Raw genomic sequence first — 20,921 nt, forward strand, 5'->3', positions numbered from 1 at the left:
ACCCTTAGCAATCACCTTTACTTCTGAGGTGTGGGAATTGAGGCCCAGAGAAAAGGAGGCAATGGGGCTAGTGTTCACTGCATGCTTCCCGGGTGCCACAAACAGTGTGTCCTCATTGCTCCCAGCGTCCCTGAAGAGACACGTTATCCCATTTTACAGAAGGAAACACTGAGGCTCAGAGAGGCAGGCTCACATCACAGAGCTCCTTGGTGGCCAAGCCAAATCAGGAGCGAGGACTGCTAATTCTAAGTCGCTACAGCCCCCCAACCTTTGGGAGGAAGAACCCCGGGGCTCAGATGCCCCTCGCTCCCGCCAGCAGCTGCAGGGCCCCCGCCAGCCTCAGACACCGAGCTCTGCGCCCTGGTCCCACGCTAGAGCTGGCAGAGGCGGCGGCCCTGTCTGGCCCAGCTGGCGGCTGTGTGGGCAGGACGGCGGGTTAATAAGACACCCTCCATGGGGAAGCACAGGGAGCACCAGGTGCAGACATCCCCGCCGAGGCCTCGAGACCATGTCCGGCTCTGCAGCTCCTGCCTTCACCCCACTTTGGAACGTCGGCCTCCCAGTCTCATCCAGGACTCCCCACTTCCTAACACCAAAAAGATTGCACTTGCCCCTTTCCTCTGCCCGGCTCTGCTCCTGCCCCCAGCACTGCTCTTCAGAGCCCGGCAGGGCAGTGCCCCCTCTCCAGCCTTGATGCCAATGTCAGCATCCCCTCCGGGGTTGTGTTTTTTTTTTAAGATTTATTTATTCATTCATGAGAGACAGACTGAGAAGAGAGAGGCAGAGACACAGGCGGAAGGAGAAGCAGGCTCCACGCGGGGAGTCGATGTGGGACTTGATCCCGGGACTCCAGGGTCACTACCTGAGTCGAAGGCAGGCGCCCAACCACTGAGCCACCCAGGTGTCGCATCCTCCCTGTTTCTTACACAACCCTCTGCTCTGGCGAAATTCCTCTCTACCCCTGGAACGTGCCATGGCTTTGCTGACTCTGAGCCTCTGTCTCTGACCCGCACCATACCCATGCTCCCTACCCCATTTGTCCTCCTGGGCAGACAAGGCAGGTCCGGAGTTGGAGGAACCTCACTACAAATCCTAATCACGCACCCTGAGGTTGCTGACTTAGCAAGCTGCGGGATGTTGGGCAAGCTCCTGAACTTCTCTGAGCTTCAATTTCTTTCACGTGTAAAACGTCATTCTATTCAATACGTGCTTATCAAGGTCTACTATGCCCACAACATTCGGGGGATTCAGCAGTGGGGACAGTGCGTTTTTTTACCGTCTATCCCTTTCTACCTTTTAAATGCTGTGTCAGATGCTAGTGATCCTTATTTAAATTTTTATTAAAATAGCAATAACCAATGAAAAGGGACCTAAGAGAAGGGAACACATCTCACTCCAAGGGAGGGCTGCCATGAGGTTGAAGGGAGGTATCACCCATACAGTGCCAGGAGGAAATGGTCATTAAATTGTAGCTGTCACCAAAATGCTGCCCTCAAGTCCTCTAGTCTGCCTCCTCCAGTTAGATCTGACCCCCACCTCCTCTGAGGACTCCTGGCACCTTTGTACTATTTCATCCACCCACCCACCCATCCAACCATTCACCCATCTGCTCATTCAGCCACTTATTCATCCATCCATCCATCCACTCATTCACCCACCTATCCACCCACCTATCCATCTATATCCATCATCCATCCATCCATCCATCCACCCAGCCCCACTACATTCACCCACTCATTAGTTATTTATGACATACAGTGTGCCAAGTCCTCTGCCTGGTGGGTAGAAGATAAAGACAATATAGTCTCAGCCCTTCCCCTCATGGAGATAGCTGTCAAGTGGAAAAGAAATACCATCAGAAAGTATTGACAGCATTTGAGCTTTGATCAATCATGTACAGAGTAAATGTGTCTCATAGAGCACAGGGTGCAGACACATGACTTGCAGAAAGGGGGCATCTTAGTTGACACCTGGAGGTTACAGGCAGGTGAAATTGGGGCGGGAGGGGGGATGAGGACATCCCTGTGAAGGGTAGGAGGTGAGAAGGTAGCTGGAGAATAGTGCGGGTCTGGAGAGGTAACATAGGACCTTGTAGGCCATTTAAGGAATTTGAATCTTGTCCCAAGAGCAGGCTTGGAGGTCTGCAAGCAAGGAAGGGCATGATAGACTCTGGTTTTGGAGAGATCGGTGCTGCAATGTGAACAATGGGTTAGAATGGCTGGGAGGGAGGGCCAGCAGGAATGGTGCAAGGGAGCCAGCTGGAAGGCTGGGGCAGAGATGGCCCAGGCAGCGAGGGGTGGGAATCTGGAGCAGGGCATGGGCAGTGGGGTCAGGAGAACAAGCTGAGCTCTCCCGTCCTACTTTTTATTACATAGATTATCACCCTCTGCTGCAAGATGAAAGAACAGTTGACAGGGACACCTGGGCGGCTCAGTGGTTGAGCATCTGTCTTTGGCTCAGGGCGTGATCCTGGGGTCGTGGGATCGAGTCCCACATTGGGCTGCCCACAGGGTCCTGCTTCTCCCTCTGCCTGTGTCTCTGCCTCTCCCTCTGTGTCTCTCATGAATAAATAAATAAAATCTTAAAGAGAAAAAAGAACAGTTGACAAACGCAGTCTCCACTTAGATTCAGCAATCATTAACATGTTTCCTGTTCTTTTGCTTTCTCTCAATAAGCAACTGGCAGGACAGGCAGATTTCCTTTTTCTGAACATTTGAAAGTAAGTTGTAGCATGATGATGCTCTGTCCCCAGGCCCTTTGGCTGCGGCTCCTGGTGTAAGGGCACTTTCCTCCTTAACCACAGACCAGTGTCACGCTGGAAATTCAACAGCAACAGCATCCACTGTCCGGTCTGTGGCAGCCCGGTCACTTCAGAGATGTCGTTTACAGTTGGGTTTTGTTTTGAAAGCCAAGCACCATCCAGTTTCCAGGGTTGCATTTGATCACATCTCTCTGATCTCCAAGAAAGATTTGATGAGTCACGGGAGGTCAGGAGGAGGGCAAGGTGGGGTCTGACGATGGCTGGGCTCTGGCGTGGGTGGTCGGTGGTGCCAACTCCCAGAGGAGGAGTTCCAGATAGGGAACAGATCTCCAGAGAGAGGAATTGTCTGGCAGGCAAGTGGGAATGCAGGTGTGAAGTTCAGGAGACAGGTTGGGTGGTGCCGGGGTACAGACTGGGGGCTGCTTTAGTGTCCCAGGGTGGCTGTAACAAATGGCCACAAACTAGGTGCCGTAAGATGACTTCTGGAGACCAGAAGTCCTAAAGCAAAGTGACGGCAGGACTGTGCTTCCCTCTAAAGGCTCCAAGGAGGAATCCTTCCTTGCCTCTTCGAGCTCCTGCTGGCTTTGGGAAATCCGGGGTGTTCCCTGGCTTGCAGCTGCGTCCCTCGGGCCTCTGCCTCTGCAGGGGCACGTGGCCTTCCTCCCTGTGTGTCTTCGCATGGTCCTCTTGCGAGGACATAAGTCACAGATCTAGAACACGCCCTCCCGCAGCGTGACCTCGTCTTAACCAATTACATCTGTAAACAACTATTTCTAAATAAGCTCGTATCCTGAGGTTCCCTGTGGGTATGAACTTGGGCAGTGGAGAGTGGGGGGGACGGCGGACGCTGTTCAATCCTGTACAGAGACCACTGGCATCTAAATGGTAACCGAAGCCCCAGGAAAGATGCCATTGCCCAGGAGTACGGAGGACAGGCGAGGTGGCTCAGGACCCGGAGCAGACACGGAGTGCATGTGTGTGAACAAGCAGGTGCTGGACTGTCATCTGTCCCAGGTGCCCATCGTGGGCACCCATCATCCGTTCCTGCCCATCACTCACCCTGTTACTTACCACCTTCACTCTGTCCCCGGGACAGGGCCACATGTGCAGAGTACTCAGGGGACACTTCACTACAGGGACCCTCCTCTTAGGACCTGGCCCTGTAGTGTCGCCCAAAGGGTGCCACCCACTCCTCTCCTGTCCCCAAGGCCCCCCTTTGACTTCGGCAACTCCCAGGCCAGGCCTGTGGGGCGTGAAGCCTCTGGAGATGTCTGTGCTCGCAGCCCTGGCAGCCCAAGAGCACCCTCCTCAGCAAGGGCTGGAAGGAGCCACCTTCAATGGGCCACTGTGGACTCCTGGCCGCGGGCGGGGCACCACGTGCCCACTTCCCTTGCATGGGTTGGCTCATCAAATCCCGACGGGACCTCTAAGCGCATTGGAGTGCTGTAGCCCTAACAGTGCTGTGGGAGTGCCACTGCGACTCCTGCACAGCCACGGAGGAGACCAAGGCACAGAGAGGCAGAGTCACCACCCACGGTCACACAGGAGGAGGGATAAGCTGGGATCCAGGCTCAGACCCAGTGCCTCCCGGAGCCACAGAGAACATGGCCTTGGACTGACCCCGGCACGCGTCCTCATCTAATGGGCTGGAACATCATCGGCCCGTCTCAGGGGGACCGAGGAAGCAGTCTTGCCCCAGGCTGTGGACCTGCTCCGAGGCTCCTCGGGGCTGTCAGGGCCTGGCCTGACCTGGGGCTCTGCCCTGTGCCCGACACAGGGGGACAGGACAGGGGCCTGGGCTCTGGGCTCTGAAGGGCAGGTGCAGACCTGAAGCCAGGTGGTTCCCGGCCTCCGTGTGGCTGCAATTTGGGGATCCAGGACTTGAGCCCTGCCGCTCTGCCTACTTTTCTCTTCCTTCCTTCACCTTCTGCGCTAGATGAGCTTCGTCCAGTGAAGGTCCTGGAGGAACCTCTCCTGGCTTTTCCCGGTTTACCTGTGCCGTAGCGGTGAGGGTTTCTGATCTGGGTTTCTCAGTCTTTATTAGAGGGCTTTGGTGTCTTTCCCACGAGTGACTGAAGCCGGTTATCCCCAGCAAGTTGCTGCAGGGCCAGCGGGAGGGAGCCCTCCCACATCCCCGGGGGCGAGCTGGCAGCTGGGGTGGGGTGGGGCCCGCGCGGGCCGTGGGAAAGGGGGCCCCAGAGGGGGGCTGGCTGGAAGGAGCCCCTTCTCCCTCTTGTGGGATTTCTCTTCCCCAGATCTTTGGGAAGAGGAGACGGAGGGTGGAGTAGACTCCGCAGCCTGGGAGAATGCTGGCCTCCCAGTCTTCGGGCTGGCTTCTCTCTCCGCCCAGACCGCATGTCTCCCTTCCTCACAGGACTAAGTCTTACTCATCCGTCCTGTCCTGCCTTCAGTGTTGCTTCTTCCAGGAAGACCGCCCTGCTTCCCTGGACCTGAGGTGGTACCTTCCCCTCTGCTCCTGGAATACCCTCTACCCCTGCCTCCCGACCCTGCTGTCTATCTCTGCCAATGGGATTTAGGTTCCCTAAGGGCTGGGGTCATGTCTTCTTGCCCACCTGGTGTCCTCGGCACCTGGCCTCACAGAACATCATAGGCTTGCGATAGATGGGACAGGAGTCAGCCTGTTATCTCTCTGTCTCCTTCCCCTGTGTGGACAGAGCTCACCGCCTCACCGCCTGAGGCTCTCGGCCTCTCCCTCCCCCTCTGGGACCACATCCAGCCAGGAGCAGAGGCAGGGTGGACCAAGGGGCTCCATGGCAGGGCAGGAGGACCTCCTGAAGGAGGTGACCTTACAGTGTGGGCACTCAGTGACTAGAAGTTGTCAGTCATGCAAAGGGCCCACTCAGAGTGTTCTGGGCAAGGAGGAGCAACAAGTGCAAAGGCCCTGGGGCAGGAACCAGCTTGGCAGGTTTGAGGGCCCCACAGGCCAGTAGGAGTGGAGCTGAATGAGCTACGGGTTTTAGTCCAAATGTGTCGGAAGCCAGGGAAGAACATGCTGTGACTCGGACAGCATTGCCGTGGGCAGGCTTTCCTGGCACCAGGGTGGCTTGTCAAGCTAAGGCTGAGCGACAGGGCTTGGGGGATTCCCGAGGGTCCCAGGGTCTCCCCTGCCCCAGTCACTTTTGCCAGCCTGCAGGTGCTGGCCATTGTTTGGAAATATACACGGAAGGCACAGGAGGAGGGGAGCCTCCTGCAGGGGCGGTGGACGGGGGCCTTCCGGTTCCCAGAGTTGATACCAACTGACCTGGCAAGAAATAGGTCAGGGGCAGAGAGAACCTGTTTTGCAGCCACCCACAGGGATGCAGACGTGGCTCAATGAGCATTTTAGCCTTTAAGCAAAAGCAAGTGGGGAGGCCGTCTCTAAGTTCCTATTTACACAAAGGTATGAGTTCTATGGTGAAAAGGCATTAAGTTATAAGGACTAAGAGGGCCTTTCATGTTTCTTCTCATTAGGAAGAATCTACCCCTCCCCACAGGGGTCTCATCCTGACCCTGGGGGACCCACAAGGCACACCCGCCTCTCCACATCCCCCACATGACCTGTGACCTGCAAGAAAAGAACATGAGGCTCAGAAGGTGCTGGAGGCCTCCCCAAGGCATGGGCCAGAACCTGCAGAGACTGAGCTTAGTACCTGACTCCACCACGTCCTGCACCGTTGAAAATAATCACTCATGATATAGTTAGTGGTTCATCCGCACAGGAGAACAGAGAGGAATTGATCATCAGGTGCACAGGCAGCACACATCACCTGATACCTGACACAGAAGTGAGATGCACCAGGACCAAGCGCCCCTGCTGCTGCTGCTCTGCCCCCCCAGGAACCACCACCCAGATTTTACATTTATCTTCCCCTCCTTTCTTGTTGTTTTTTTTTTTTTTTTAAGATTTTTATTTATTCACGAGAGACCCAGAGAGAGAGGCAGAGACACAGGCAGAGAGAGAAGCAGGCTCCCTGTGGGAAACCTGATGTGGGAAACCCAATGTGGGACTTGATCCCAGGACCCTGAGATCACAACCTAAGCCAAAGGCAGATGCTTAACCACTGAGTCACCCAGGCGGCCCATCTCCCCCCGACCTGTGCCCCTGTCCCTTCTGCTTTCTGGTTTCACAGTGCGTGGGATATTATTAATGTACAAACACACAAATAGACCCATATTCGGGTGTTTTACTCCCTCTAATGAACCACCACACCCTGGACAGCTTGAAATAGCACAGACTGTGAGGCCAGGGGCCTGAAATCCAGGTGTGGACAGGCTTGGCTCCCTGTGGAGGTGCTGGGGGAGAGTGTGTCCCGGCCTCCCTCCCGGCTGCTTGGGCTGGCCAGCTACCCCTGCGCTCCTGGGCTGTGGCCTTGCGGCTCTGGCCTCTGCTTCTGTCCTCGTGTGACCTTCCTGCCATGTCTCTGTTCTCTCTCTCTCTTTTTTTTTTTTTAAGATTCATTTCTTTATTTGAGAGAGCAAGCAGAGGAAGAGGGAGAGGGAGAAAGTTCAGCAGACTTGGTACTGAGCACGAAGCCCGACTTGGGGCTCCATCTCTCCACCCTGAGATCACGACCTGAACTGAAATCAAGAGTCAGATGTTCAGCCAACTGAGCCACCCACCTAGGCATCCCTCTTGTCTTTTTCTAAGGGCACAGCCATTCCAGGTAGGACCTACTCTAAGTCCAGGATGGTCTCACCTTGACATCCTTAACTCCATCACCTCTGCAAAGACCTGTATTCTAAATAAGATTACATTCACAGGGACTAGGACTAAATAAGACTGCACTCAGGACATGGACGTATCTTCAAGGGGCCTCTGTTCACCTGCTACATAGCGGAGGGCACTCAAAAGGTCCTTAGTTATTGGGGTGCTTGATCAGTTTAGGGCCCCTAGGAAGTGAGATGATCCTGGCACTGCCTTCCTCAGGGCGGGGGCCACATCTTGTACCCCTCCATCCCCTGGCTGCTCAGTGAGGGGGAGGAGGAGAGATGTGGTCCAGGCTACTGAGAGGTTCCTCGAGAGCTGCTCAGGTTTAGGATGTGGAGGAGCATGGAGAGGTCTGCACCTGCCGTCCATAACACCCTGTTCTGCCAACCACTCTCTCCCCTCAGACTAGCCCAGAGCATCCAGTGCAGTTTGCCACTGCCATCGGTTCTCCTTGCACCCTGTCCTGGCCTCTGGGGCGAGTCTCTCCTTGTAGCTAAAGAAACAAGGAGGATAATTACTTGTTTAGGGCTTGTCTCCTCTGGGATCCTGACTGTTCGATTCTTTCCTGCCTGTAAGGCTCTCCAGAGGTCACTGTAGACAGAATGCATGAGATCCAGTATGGATGATTGAGACCCTTCTTAATCTGCTCCAAAGGAGACCTCATGGTGGGCAGGGTGGGGTGCCCCACCAGCACAGGAGGAAGGGATTACTCCAGATGGTCTTGCTGGGACCTCCTATACAGCAGCCGAGAGCACCAGGCTAGCCACCATCACTGTCATCCACCCTACCCCTTAGACTGGGCGGCCACGAAGCTTCCACAGGCACCAACGACACCACAAATTAGCACCTGCTCCATACTGGGGATCGAGATGGAGGGACATAGGGACAGAGGGACAGACTGCTGCCTGGCCTTGCCTGCAGCTGGGGTTAGGGACCCTGCCCCTTGGACCCTTCCCTGCCTGCTAGAGTCTTCTCTATGTTCAGACTTGGAGAAGGGCCTTCTGTGGGGAGTGCAAACGCTCCTCTGCTCTTCAGCCTCCCACGTTCAGAAAAGTCCTGCAAATCCTCATAGAGACCCCTTCTGTCTCTATGTAGGTCCTCCTTCTGTCTAATGCAAAAAGCCCAAGCCAGTGAGTGCTGTGAATTTTCGTGAACGGATCCTTGGGAGCGAAGCTGCTGTAACGCTGGGGAGGCAGTGCCCAGCCTGTGCATTCCCAGGCCCCGGGCGGCCAGCCTGCCTGCTTCTCTGGGAATCTGGGAGTCCGCTCATGGAAATCCATTGGCATGCCCCCTCCCCCGCCCCGCCCCGCACAACCCTGGGGTTGTTTGTGTTGAGTTGGAGCCATCTAGGTGTCAGCTGGTTGATTGGGAAGATGAGGCCCTCACTTCTTCCAGGAGCTCGGCAGCCCCTTCCCTCAGCCCTGCTTCCCACAGCTGCTCCTGGTGCCAGTGCCAGGTTCATCAGGACCCCCGGGGCCTCTGTCGCCTCCTCTGGCTCAGGGGTAGCACTCCAAAGAGGTGGAGATTTCCATCCTAATAACAATAATAATAATAATAATAATACATCCCCACCCCCACTCCTTCCCTTCCTGTGTTCTGAACCCCAGCCAGCGGGTTCTGAGAATGTTCTCCGTCAGCCTCAGCCAAGGTGGGGGCCCTCACTTCCTCCTCCTGGGGCCAGGAGAAGGTGGGGGAGCAGCAGGCAGCAGGAAAGGCTGGAATCCAAGGCAGGGGCAGGGGCGGGGGCAGCAGGGAGAGGCACCTGTGTGGGGTGGCTGGACCAGGCTGTCGAAGCTCCATTCCTGGGAAACACATCTGCCTCACTCGTGAGGACATTCTTCTTCTCACATCCGACCTGACCCACCAACTATTTGGATCTGAAGTCACGTGCTACCCAAAGAGGTGGTGTGGAGTAAACAACAGATGTGGGAACATCTATAAAGCACAAGAAAATCACAGGATCCTCCCTAAACAGGTTGTGAAGGTGCACAGTAGCCAGGATAAAGACGTCACCTGCCCGCTACATGTTAAAGCAAATGGTTACTAACTTCCCTCTCCACAGTGTTGTGTAAAGAACATAGAGGGGCGCCTGGGTGACTCAGTGGATTGAGCGTCCGACTCTTGATTTCGGCTCAGGTCATGATCCCGGGGTCCTGGGATCCAGCCCCACATTGGGCTCCAAGCTCGGTGGAGTCTACTTGGAATTCTGCTTCTCTCTCTGCCTCTGCCCTTCCCCCTGTTAGCTCTCTGTCTCTCTCTCCAGAATCAATCAATAAATCTAATTTGAAAAAATTAATGACTAGATATTCTTCAGGGGTGAGACTGAAAAATACAATTTACTAATGAGGATTCAAGAATCTGGTCCCAGGGGCACCTGGGTGGCTCAATGGTTGAGCATCTGCCTTTGGCTCAGGGCGTGATCCTGGGGTTCTGAGATGGAGTCTCACATCAGGCTCCCTGTAGGGAGCCTGCTTCTCTTTCTGCCTATGTCTCTGCCGCTCTCTGTGTCTCTCATGAATAAATAAATAAAATCTTAAAAAGAAAAAAAAGAATCTGCCTCCAGCTTGAGTGTTTCTAGATCCATCTTTACAGCTCTCTGGAAGCAGGAGAGTGCATCCTGCAGCCCTCGAGTGCCACCCTGGTTGGTCCAGTTCACACTAGCCAGCTGTCACCCAATGACAAAGGGAGAGTGAGGGGCAAGAAGGCAGGGCTGCAGGTGCATGAAGGTTACCAGCCTGTCTGCACTGTTCATAGCCAAGGGCATTGGGGAAGCAGGCTGTTGGGGGCTGAACTGTGTCCCCCAAAATTCCTATGTTGGAGTCCTCTAGCACTTCATAATGCAACTATATTTGAAATTGGGGTCTTTAAAGAGATGGTTTAAGGTAAGATGATCTAAGGTCACTGGGGTGGACCCTGTCCACCATTACTAGGGTCCTTAGAAAAAGAGGGGTCAGGACACAGACATGCATGGAGGAATCACCCTATGAGGCCCCAGGGAGAGCATGGCCATCTACACACATGCAGAGAGGCCACAGGAGGACCCCACCTGCCTGCCCCTGGACCTTGGGCTTCGGCCTCCAGGCGGGGGGCAGTGAGCATCTGTTGTGTAAAGTGCCCAGACCGAGGGAGTTTGACTAACACACAGGAGTCAATCTAAAGCAAAAAGTTTTTCAACTTTTCCCATTTGTTGTTACATAAAATGCTAAGTCTTTGGTTCTAAATTAACTTGGTATTAGTGGTGAAGATTGACAAGCAGGCTCTCCAAGACCAAGATCCAAGATGCACAGAAGAGCTCTTAGCTTGACAGATGGATTCATGGGTCAATCGACCGAGTTCACGTCTGTCTGCCACTCTGGCTTCTCCCCGGAAGCCCATTTACTCCTCCACATAATGGGAGATGCAGAGGCTGCCAAGCCGCTAGGCAGCCTCAGCTCCACTTCTTTGACTTGGGTTCTGCGGATGTGAGCCTGTCTCTAGAGCTGTCACTGGCCCAAACACACACTATTTTCAAAGCAGATGAAGATTTTTTCTTTTTTTTTTTTTTTCTCATTCATCCCTTTCTCCACCTAGACACTGAGTTCTGACGTCTTGATTCATTGATGTATTTCCAGTGCCTGGCCTGATGCCCGGCATAAAGTGGCTCAACATGATCATGTCTGCCAAGTAAATGAGTGAAATGTATAAATGCCACAATGTCTGGTGGTTCACAGCATCTATAAAAGTTAAAGTGATTTTTTTTTAAGGAAAGGTTTTATTTTTAAGCTATCTCTGCACCCAACGTGGGGCTTGAACTCATAACCCTCAGATCAAGAGTAACTCGCTCCACTGACAGAGCCGGCCAGGTGCCCCAAAAGTTGAAGTGATCTTGAGGAAGTGTCCGGGAGAAAGGGATAAAAGCTGGTTGTACTGCTGATGCCTTCATGCACCAGATCATTCTCCTGAAGGTGCTGGAAGGTCATGCTCAGTTACTGTTTCACCAAGTGAGGCCAGGGCAGGGTGGGTGCCACATGGCACAGGCTCTCAGAGTGCTCTTCTTTCCCTGGTATGGCAACAATCATGGTTTCCAAATCCCCAACACGTACTCACCTATAAGGTTGGAAACCTTAGTTATTCTGTAGTTTTCAGAACATTATATTTACGTGCTTTTAAGTGATGAGTGACCAGAATGCACAGGTTCGGAGGTTTTCAAAAAAAAAAAAAATCATAAACATACAGCTTTTTTTACAAAAAGATTTTATTTATTTATTTGACAGAGGGTGAGAGAGCAGAAGCAAGGAGAGCTCCGGCAGACAAAGGGAGAGGGAGAAGCAGGCTCCCCCACTGAGCAGGGAGCCCGATGTGGGGCTCGATCCCAAGATTGTGACCTGAGCTGAAGGCAGACACTCAACCATTGAGCCCTCCAGACACCCCCATATGGCTTCTTGCTTGTACAATCCATTATTTTGACAATATTACATATTTTAATAACATGTGCAAATGACCTCCATCTGATACAGACATTTGATAATAGCAAACATTTAAAGAAAGAATTAACAAAAAAATAATAATAATTGCCCAATACTGGGCAATTGCCAAATCACTAAATAAACACTTAAAGATAATTCTACAAATATCTAATATTTAAAAGGTTAGTTGTTGCCCTATCTTATAATTTTGATCCTTCGTTTCATGACAAATATTTCAGTCGTGAAAAGATTTCCTTCATTGGGCATCAATACTGGTCAAATCTTTAGGCATCTGCACAAAGGATCATCAAAGTGAGCGAGAGGAGGCGTACTGATTGTTTTTGTTTTATTGCTGTAAAAATATATATAACACAAAATTTACCATCTCAACTATTTTTAACTGTGGAGCTCAGCGGCCCTAAGCATATTCACTTTGCATAACCGTCTCCACCACCCACCTTAAGAACTTTCCGTCATCCCAAACTGAACCTCTGTCCTGTGAGACACTGACTCTGTCTGTCCCCCAGCCCTGTGACCACTGTCCACTCTCTGTCCTCAGGAGACACTGACCCCTTCCCTCCCCTGGCCCTGTGACCACCATTCACTCTCTGACCCTGTGAAGCTGACCACACCAGGGACCTCTTCTGGGTGAAATGTGTCCTTTTGAGAAAGGCATATTTTACTCAGTGTAATGTCCTCAACTCTTACCCACAAGGTGATTTCTTTAGTGATAAAACTATTTAGGGTCACCTGGGTGGCTCAGTCAGTTAGGTGTATGCCTTTGGCTCAGGTCATGATCTCAGGGTCCTGGGATCAAGTCCCATGTTGGGCTCCCTGCTCAGCAGGGAGTCTGTTTCCCCCTCTCCCTTGGCCTGCTGCCCCACCCTCTTGTGGGCTCGCTCTCTCACGCGCGCTCTCTCTCTCTCATAAATAAATAAAATCTTAAAAAAAAATACATACAACTATTTCATCTGCTTGACCAGAAACCATAGCATACGGTAAATATTCAAACACTGGGAAATGCCAGCAAGTACTATCCAGAGGGATGCAGATCCTGTACCGTTTGGATCCTCAGCAAGCTCACAGAAACAGGCACCGACGTTGCCAATTGAAGTACTTGATCTGCTTATTCCTGAAAACACCATCATGGCTTTGTTTGAAGTAGACTGTATGTATAAACTCATTAATATTTATTTTATTTGCAAGAATGAGTCACCAGTGGCAGAGGCCAGGCCGAGCAACGGCACTCACCCTGTGCCGCACTCCCAAGCAAAAGAGACTGGAGCCGGCTCACGTGCCAGGAACCCCACTTCTCTGCGGCTCCCAGGCTCCCACCTCGTCCTGCCAGGTGACTCCATGTGGCAGCATTTCCTGTCCTCGCTTTTTTTTTTTTTTTTTCCTGTCCTCGCTTTGATGGGATCAACCACTAGCCCCTTTTTGGTGATCAAGTTTAACTCTACAAAGAGACTTACCATACTATTCCCTTTATCTGGATTTCTTTTCCTTCTTTCTTTTTTAAAAAAGATTTTATTTATTTATTCATGAGAGACACAGAGAGCAGCAGAGACATAGACAGAGAGAGAAGCAAGCTCCCTCCAGGGAGCCCGATGTGAGACTTGATCCCAGGACCCCAGGATCATGCCCTGAGCCAAAGGCAGACACTCAATCACTGAGCCACCAAAGTGCCCCTTTTTCTTTCTTTCTCTTTCTTTCTTTCTTTCTTTCTTTCTTTCTTTCTTAAACCAGGCTATATGCCCAGCATAGAGCCCGACGTGGGGCTTGAACTCACAACCCTGATATCAAGACCTGAGCTGAGATCAGGAGTCTGATGCCCAGCTGACCAAGTCACCCAGGTGCCCCCTCTCTTTATAGATTTTTTTGACCAGTCTTCCTGGCTATTTGGGGTCTGGAAATACATAATCCTCCTCAGAGATGGTGGGAAGAAATTCCTGTCTGGAAACACGCTGGGCAGTGTCTCAGGATATCTCATGGCCTCAAGATGGCTGTCACAGGGCATGCTGCAAACAGGAGAGGGTGGTGACCTTGAGGCTTTCTCATTTACCATGGAGGGAAGCCCCAGAAGACCCTGCACACTGTCCTTTATGTGGCACTGGTGAGAACAGGTGCCCAGGCCCTCTGTCAGCCTATCTGGGACAAGGGGGAATGAGAGGCCAGTGGATGCAGACCGATCCTGCTTCCCTCCAGGGGGTGCCGGCAAGACCCAGATACAAGGGACTTCCGCTGATGATGATCTCCCAGAGAGCCTATCCAGACTCACGTCCCCCTCACAGCCACCCTCCGAGACGGCGTTATCATCATCACTTTAGGAATGAGGAAACTGAGCCCAGAGAGGTCAAGCAACTTATCTATGAGAACACAGCCAAGGCAAAAAGAATCAGAGCCAAGGTTTGAACCAGACACCGGGCTCCGGAGTCTATGTTTATAACTGCTGTGTGAAAGCATCGTTCAAAGAGGGAAAAGGTGACCAGACAGGGAGGTCACCCCTGATGGGGGTCCAGGGCCGTCAGCTCTTATTTCCAGCCATGAGTCTCCCAAAGTCCCATCGTGGTGGTTCCTGTGACTGTTATCATCCCTGTCTGACAGATGAGGATATTGAAGCTTAGTACAGGTTACAACGTACATTGCCTGAGGTCAAGATAAAGGTAAGGAAGGGCTGGGGCTCCATCCTGGCCCTGGGGGATTTTGAACTACCTCTCTGGGCCCTTCTCCCTACGATAGCCGGACATCGTTATGAATGGCTCCATTTGAGGAGCACAATGAAGTTGTCAAGAGAAACAAGTTGCAAGAGCTTTATGACTTGATTTAAAAACATAATTATAAAGAAGGAGGGCACAGAAGTCTTCATGCCTGTGTGTGGGAAGTCTTGGGATGCTCCCTGAGCTGGTGACTCCCTGTGCCTGGCACTCTGCTGGGATGAGGCGGCTGAGAGGCCCATAGACCCTCAGTGGCACTGGGGTCGGTGTCTTGGTGGCCCAGCACATGGGGTTTGTCCCCTGCTTTGGGGGCCTGGGGACACTTTTTGATGTAGCTTCAAGAAAACTGTCTTTGTTTTTGTTTTGTTTTTAAGATTTTATTTATTTATTTATGAGAGACACAGAGAGAGAGGCAGAGACATAGGCAGAGGGAAAAGCAGGCTCCATACAAGGAGCCCGATGTGAGACTGAGTCCTGGAAATCCGGATCACGCCTTGAGCAAAGGCAGATGCTCAACCACTGAGCCACCCAGGCGTCCCAGGAAAACTGTCTTTGGAGCCAGTCTTAGGTTCAAACCCAGCTTCAGTGAAATGAGAAACACCCCACATCTGTGGGGTCTCAGTGTGTTCATGGTAAACGGATATATAAAACACCTATGAAGGTCAAGTGAGTTTACATGAAGAGGTCTCCACAAATGTTCTGCAAGTGTGATTTTCCCATCTGTGCTCTCAGAGATGGACACTCATCAACCCACCTCCCAGTTGCCTCACCCATGGATCAAAATTCCAGTGTTGCCTCACAATGAGAATTAGAACTGCCATGGCAACTAAAACAGTTGGTTGGTGAGCTCCCCAGCTTACTGACCACTTGGATCTCCATTTCCTTCCCGGATCGTAGGTAGGATACAGGAACAGCCAAGTGGTACGAATTTCTTTGAATAGGAAATTGGAAATGTAAGTACTCTTTCAAAGGTTCTCGTTCTTTCCCTCTCTCCTTCTTTACTGATTGCTTACCTTCTCGGGGACACACAGGAAACTTCAACAGGGTTGACGCTAGTGGCTGAAGTCACCCAGTCCAGGGCCCCCACCTCTTTCCTCAGGGGACCGACCGGACTACTTGGGCAGCCCTGGAGCCTCACTGATAGAAATCTTACTCTTTGGTTGTCCCTTAAAGAGACAACTCCTTGGTCACAACAGCATAGTGACTGGGTCAGGGATCAAAAGCTCCCATTCATTCGTGGCTCCAGTTCCAACGCTAAACTAACTGGGTGCCTGTGGGCAAGTCCTTTTGGGGATTCGAAAGGAAATGAGGCCTTAGTTTCTCCTTTTGAACAGAGGAGGAAGAGGGCCACATCTTCTGCCACCCACCCCCAGCTCAGGCCTTCCCCGAACTGTACGGTCACACTATTCATTAGGTTGTTTTCCATAGTCTTGATAGACCTGGGACACATCCAGATCTCTAGGACAGAGGCTAGGTCACACTCCGATCTTAGAGGAACACTCCTCCCTAGCTGCTTAGAAAGGAGCTCTAGAAAGCCATCTCTAGAAACTAGGAGAGGTGGCTCGGCCCATGCTTATGGTTGACAACCAACCACATCATGAGAGAGCTGAGGCTGGTGGGCACATTTGTAAAAACACGACCCTGGCCATAGTACTGGTCTATCTATCCCCTCCCCTCCCACATTCCTGGGTTTTCTTTATCAAGCCTTCGACGGGAGAGTTGGAGCAAAACCATTTTAGGGAAAATGGCTCGTTTTCTTGACTAAGCCTTACAAGGGTGCCACTCCATCTCTAAAACAGGTTTTGGATAAATACTTTGGGGAAATAGTTTAGTTGGGTGGTATAGGTACACAGAAAAGGCATTTTAGCTTCCCAAAAGCTATTTTCCATGATTTATGTTTGCCTAGGTTTTACTAAAGGAACATTTATTGGGGGGGTGGGGGAGGGAGGGGGCTTCCCTAATGATAAAAATAATGTGCATTCATGATGTAGTACCTGGAAAGCACAAAGTAGCCCAAAGAAGGAAATGAATGAGTGAGTATGAATAAGGACGTGAATGGAGCCGCCCCCCGTGGGATCCCACTTGCTCTAGCAGCCCAGGAGTAAGGCCGTGTCGTTTTCACATCATACAGGTGGGGCGCTGAGCGCCGCGGGCTCCGCTGACCTGCCCAGGCCACCGCGCAGGGGCGAGCCTGCACTCCCCACGCCGCGCCCAGGAATCTCCGCATCAAACGGTGCCCACTGGGCATCCGCAGGAATCGCAGGTAAGGGCCCCGCGTAGACGCCGCGACCTTCTGAGTCCTGGAACGGTCGGTCCCGAGGAGGGTCCGACCCCGAGGAGGCAGCCAGCAGGTGTCTCGCGCCGGGGCGCACCCGCCTCGAGGAAGGCGCTGGCTCAGAACCCGACGCACGGTAGCCGTTGCCAACGGCCTCTGGGCGGCCGGAGCCGCGGTAGGTGAGCTCCGGCTCGGTGGAGAAGGCCCCTACCTGGGGGGCGGGGCCGGGGGCGGGGCTCCGCCCGCACCTGGCCAATGGGCGCCGGGGGGCCCGCCCCGCCCCTCGAGTGGGCGGGGCTTGCGCGCCCGGCCTCCGCGGCGCTCCCCAACCCCCGGGGGGCGGGGCCGGCCGGCGGCGCTCGGCGCTGACGCTGCGCCGACGCGCCCGACGTCGGGCACGTTGACGCCGGCGACGCGCAGCCGGGCCCGCTCCTCCTGCGCTCAGGCAGTGTCCGGCCGCGGGCCGGCCTTGGTGACTGGGGGCTGCGGGCCCGGGGCCGGCGGGCGCGGGCGCGGGCCGCTTTCGTCGGGCCCCGAGCTCGCCCGGAGCGAGCAGCCGCCCGCACGGCGCCGCGGAGCCTCCTCGCCCGCTCCCGCCGGCGAGCAAGGTAAGGAGCGGGAGACTGAGGCAGGCTGGGGCGGAGCGGGGCGGAGCGGGGCGGAGCGGGGCCGCGGGCGCCCGGGCGCCGGCCCCTCCCCGCGGCGGCCCCCTCCCCGCGGCGGCGCTCGCTGTCAGCCCCCGGGCGCGGAGGCGGTGGGCCCCGGCGGGGCGCCCCGAGGCCGGGCTCCTGGGGCCGCGGCGCCCCGGGGGCCCCGGGTCAGCCCCGGGTCAGCCCCGGGTCAGCCCCGCGCCGGGCTCGGGGGCCGAGGACCTGTGGCCGGGGAAGCCGCGGCCCGGGCTGCGCTCCAGCTGTCAGCGGTGCCCCGCGGTCCGGGGTCCGGGGTCCGGGGCCCGGGGCCCTGCAGCGCGGCGCTGGGCGAGGGGCGAGGAGGTCGCGGCGGTCGCGGCGTCGCCGCCCCCGGGGCTCCAGCCTCCTCCCGCGGCGCCCGCCTGCTGTGGGCCTCGCTGGCGGCGTCTCCTTCTCCCCTTTCCCTTCTCCTCCGTCCTCCTCCCTGTCCTTTCTTCCGTCTTGCTTCCTCCTCCGCTCCCTCCTAGCCGTCCGCGGCCGCACCGACCTGCTCCATGCCCGGTGTGCAAGTTTCCTTTCTAATACTCTTTTCTTTTTTTCCCTCCGGCCGTAAACTTACGTAAGTTGGGTTGCCTGACCGTCACACCTTTTGCAGCCACTGACAAACACCTTTCCCGGCCCTTAACGAATCCGGTGCCTTTGAGCGCTCACCCAGTCCGGCCCGAAGCCGAGGGAGCCGCCAGTCCTCCTCGGGAGCTGACTGCACACATTCCTCCAAGATGCCTGATGCATTTTGTACTTGTCAGTTTTACTGGCTGTATGCTCCTTCTGTGCTTTTCCCGAAACATGATTGGGTGGCATGTGTTTTGACTTTCTCTCCCCGAACCGGGAAATAAAGGGGAAAAAGTAAGTTGCAGAAGCACACTTGTTTTCAACAACCAGAAAGTACAGCTTTGCAGACAAAACGCCCCAGGGTTGGTTCTGTACTCCAGGGGTAGTCTGTGAGGTCTCTACCCTGCCCTGCACTATCCCACGTATTAATCTGTTCCCACACTCAGGATTCGCCTGTGTATGTTTTTTTCCGCTTACTTATACTCAGAGTGTAACAGTCGGATCTGAGAATAACGAGGCTGTCAACCTTCATTTTATGAGCAGCACGGAGAGCTAATAAAGTTGCAGGTTTGTGGGAGCCTTTATTTTGCACTTAATGACTGGAGTCTGGGTGTTTTATTTCAAGATGATGTGCGAGGTGATGCCGACCATCAGTGAAGCAGAAGGCCTGCCAGGAGGAAGTGGGAGCCGTGGGTCCAGCTCTCCTTCGCAGCCAGATGCAGATTCACATTTCGAACAGTTGATGGTGTCCATGCTGGAGGAGAGGGACCGTCTTCTGGACACGCTGAGAGAGACTCAGGAAACGCTGGCATTAACCCAGGGGAAGTTACATGAGGTCGGGCATGAAAGAGATTCCTTGCAGAGGCAGCTCAATACTGCACTTCCACAGGTATGGATGCCTTTCACCTGGAACTTTACAGATCTTTCTTTCCCCTTCTAAATTATGGTGTCACCTTTCATGGTGTTCATGTTTTACATGAGTCTGTGAAATGGTGGTTCTGGTTTTTTTTTTTAATTATTAAAGATTTAATTTCTTTATTCATGAGAGACAGAGAGAAAGAGAGAGAGAGAGAGAGAAGCAGGCTCCATGCAGGGAGCCCGAAGTGGGACTCGATCCCAGGTCTCCAGGATCACACCCTGGGCCGAAGGTGGCACTGAACTGCTGAGCCACCTGGGCTGCTTGTGGTTCTGGTGTCTGTAAGTCATGTGCAGAGAGGGTTCCCGAGGGTTGAACCTCTGAGGGAAGACAAGCTGTGGTGCACTATACTTAAACACCTCGTAACTCTTGTTCCTTTCTTCTGCCTTAATTTGGGACAGTGCTCCGAAGTTTTTGGACAAGGGCCATGAGGCATCCAAGCTGCGTGCTGCCTTCCATTCTGTCGTCTTAGGCCTTTCTTGCTCAACCTGTGTTTCTTATGGATTTTATCGCATTTCCCATTTTCTAATGAAATTTAATGGATAGATAGGATTGATTTCACAGGAAAGATAAAGATATTTTTACAGTCCACTTTTCTAAGAACACCTGTGTTTTATAAATGAAGTTTGTTGTGGAGGATATGAGACAGAGATTAATTCCTTCGGAACTTTCTTCTTGGCCGATGAGAATTGTAAGCTTGAAGTGACGCCGAAGCCATTAATCTTAGTATATGACATTTGGACTAGTTTCAAAGCCTCTTCTTGTGGAGCTGAGTGAGGACGTCATGATAGGTGAGGGTAGAGGGTAGAGGAAAGTGTAAGGCGAGTGGCACAGAGCATGCCGGAGACACAGAGGTTACTTGGGTGTTCACAGCCGCCTAGGTGCCACTTGAGTTACCCGTAATAGGCGCCTTTGTGGTCCTTTCAGGTAGGCCTGCATAAGCACATGCTTGTGCTCCCACCGTCGGTCTGCAGTGCTAAATTAGTAAATGAGTAATTGCCAGCCTGAATGCATTTCTTGGCTGTAGCTGGTTCTCCTGAAAGATTGATAAGCCAGACGTTTGCATTTCCTTTTTAGCAATAATAATCTGCCGTTAGTGCTGTAGTGCTCCTTTTCTGTTGGATCGGGGAGCCATCACGGTTTTTCTCGGGCAAGCGTCACGAATTGTGTACTTTGTGTAGGTCTGGTTTTATTACCACGAGCTCGAAAGCATGGGCCAAATGATGCTCCACCAGGATTTTAGTGTACTTGTAAATTTTTCAGTAGTTTTTGTTTTTTTGATTTGTGATTGTATTTGTTTTAATGTAATTTGAGACAGTGCATTGAAGCGCATGTCAAATACTTATGTATTTGATCAGGTGGACTTTTGAAAGAATGAGCACACACAACAGCCTAACAGAAGGGACAGCAGTTTTGTGCAGTACAGTCTAGTGCAGTGAAGGTTGTCCCACCAGCGGGGTGGCACAGTCGCTCAGTGATTTGTTTTTAGCTACTGCTTAGTATTGTGGAAGCTCTTCGTTGAGTGGAGAGTACAATGCTGGCCACACCCGCCTCCCTGCCTTCCTGGGCTCCCTGACTCGCCTCTTCCCCACCTGAGCACCTCCCTGCCTCCCCACCAGAGTGCCTTCTTGCCTTCTCTCCTCTCTGCCTCCCCTTTTCCCTGCCTCCCAGCCTGAGCACCTGAGATTTGTATTTCGGAAACATTTCAGAACAATTAAGTAAACTGTTTTTGGACCTTTCCTTTCCCCAATATTTGACTCATGTTTGGTGGCTGGTAGTGTGGCCAGATAGGTATATGAATAAATGCATTTGTACTACTAGCACACTGTGTAAGCAAGTAATGATCTACATTAACAAATTT

The 20,921-nt window shown here is 53.1% G+C and overlaps 1 protein-coding gene across 17 annotated transcripts in view; it reads left to right on the forward strand.

Annotated features, from left to right (window-relative positions):
- The first annotated feature begins 17,357 nt into the window (after positions 1–17,357).
- PPFIA1 (PTPRF interacting protein alpha 1) overlaps positions 17,358–20,921 on the forward strand; it is an 85,544-nt gene continuing 81,980 nt past the window's right edge. For 10 of the 17 annotated variants that reach the window (XM_072790306.1, XM_072790313.1, XM_072790314.1 and 7 more), the window contains exons 1-2: positions 17,359–17,511; positions 18,770–19,033. In XM_072790306.1, the coding sequence (XP_072646407.1) occupies positions 18,770–19,033 (264 nt within the window). In that variant the 5' untranslated portion in view covers positions 17,359–17,511. Of the gene's footprint in view, positions 17,512–18,769; positions 19,034–20,921 lie in introns of all 17 variants that reach the window. The other 7 variants (XR_012013748.1, XM_072790302.1, XM_072790310.1 and 4 more) reach the window with 2 other exon arrangements.

Source organism: Canis lupus, chromosome 21 (assembly GCF_048164855.1).
Source record: "Canis lupus baileyi chromosome 21, mCanLup2.hap1, whole genome shotgun sequence".
In the NCBI taxonomy this organism is placed as follows: domain Eukaryota; kingdom Metazoa; phylum Chordata; class Mammalia; order Carnivora; family Canidae; genus Canis; species Canis lupus.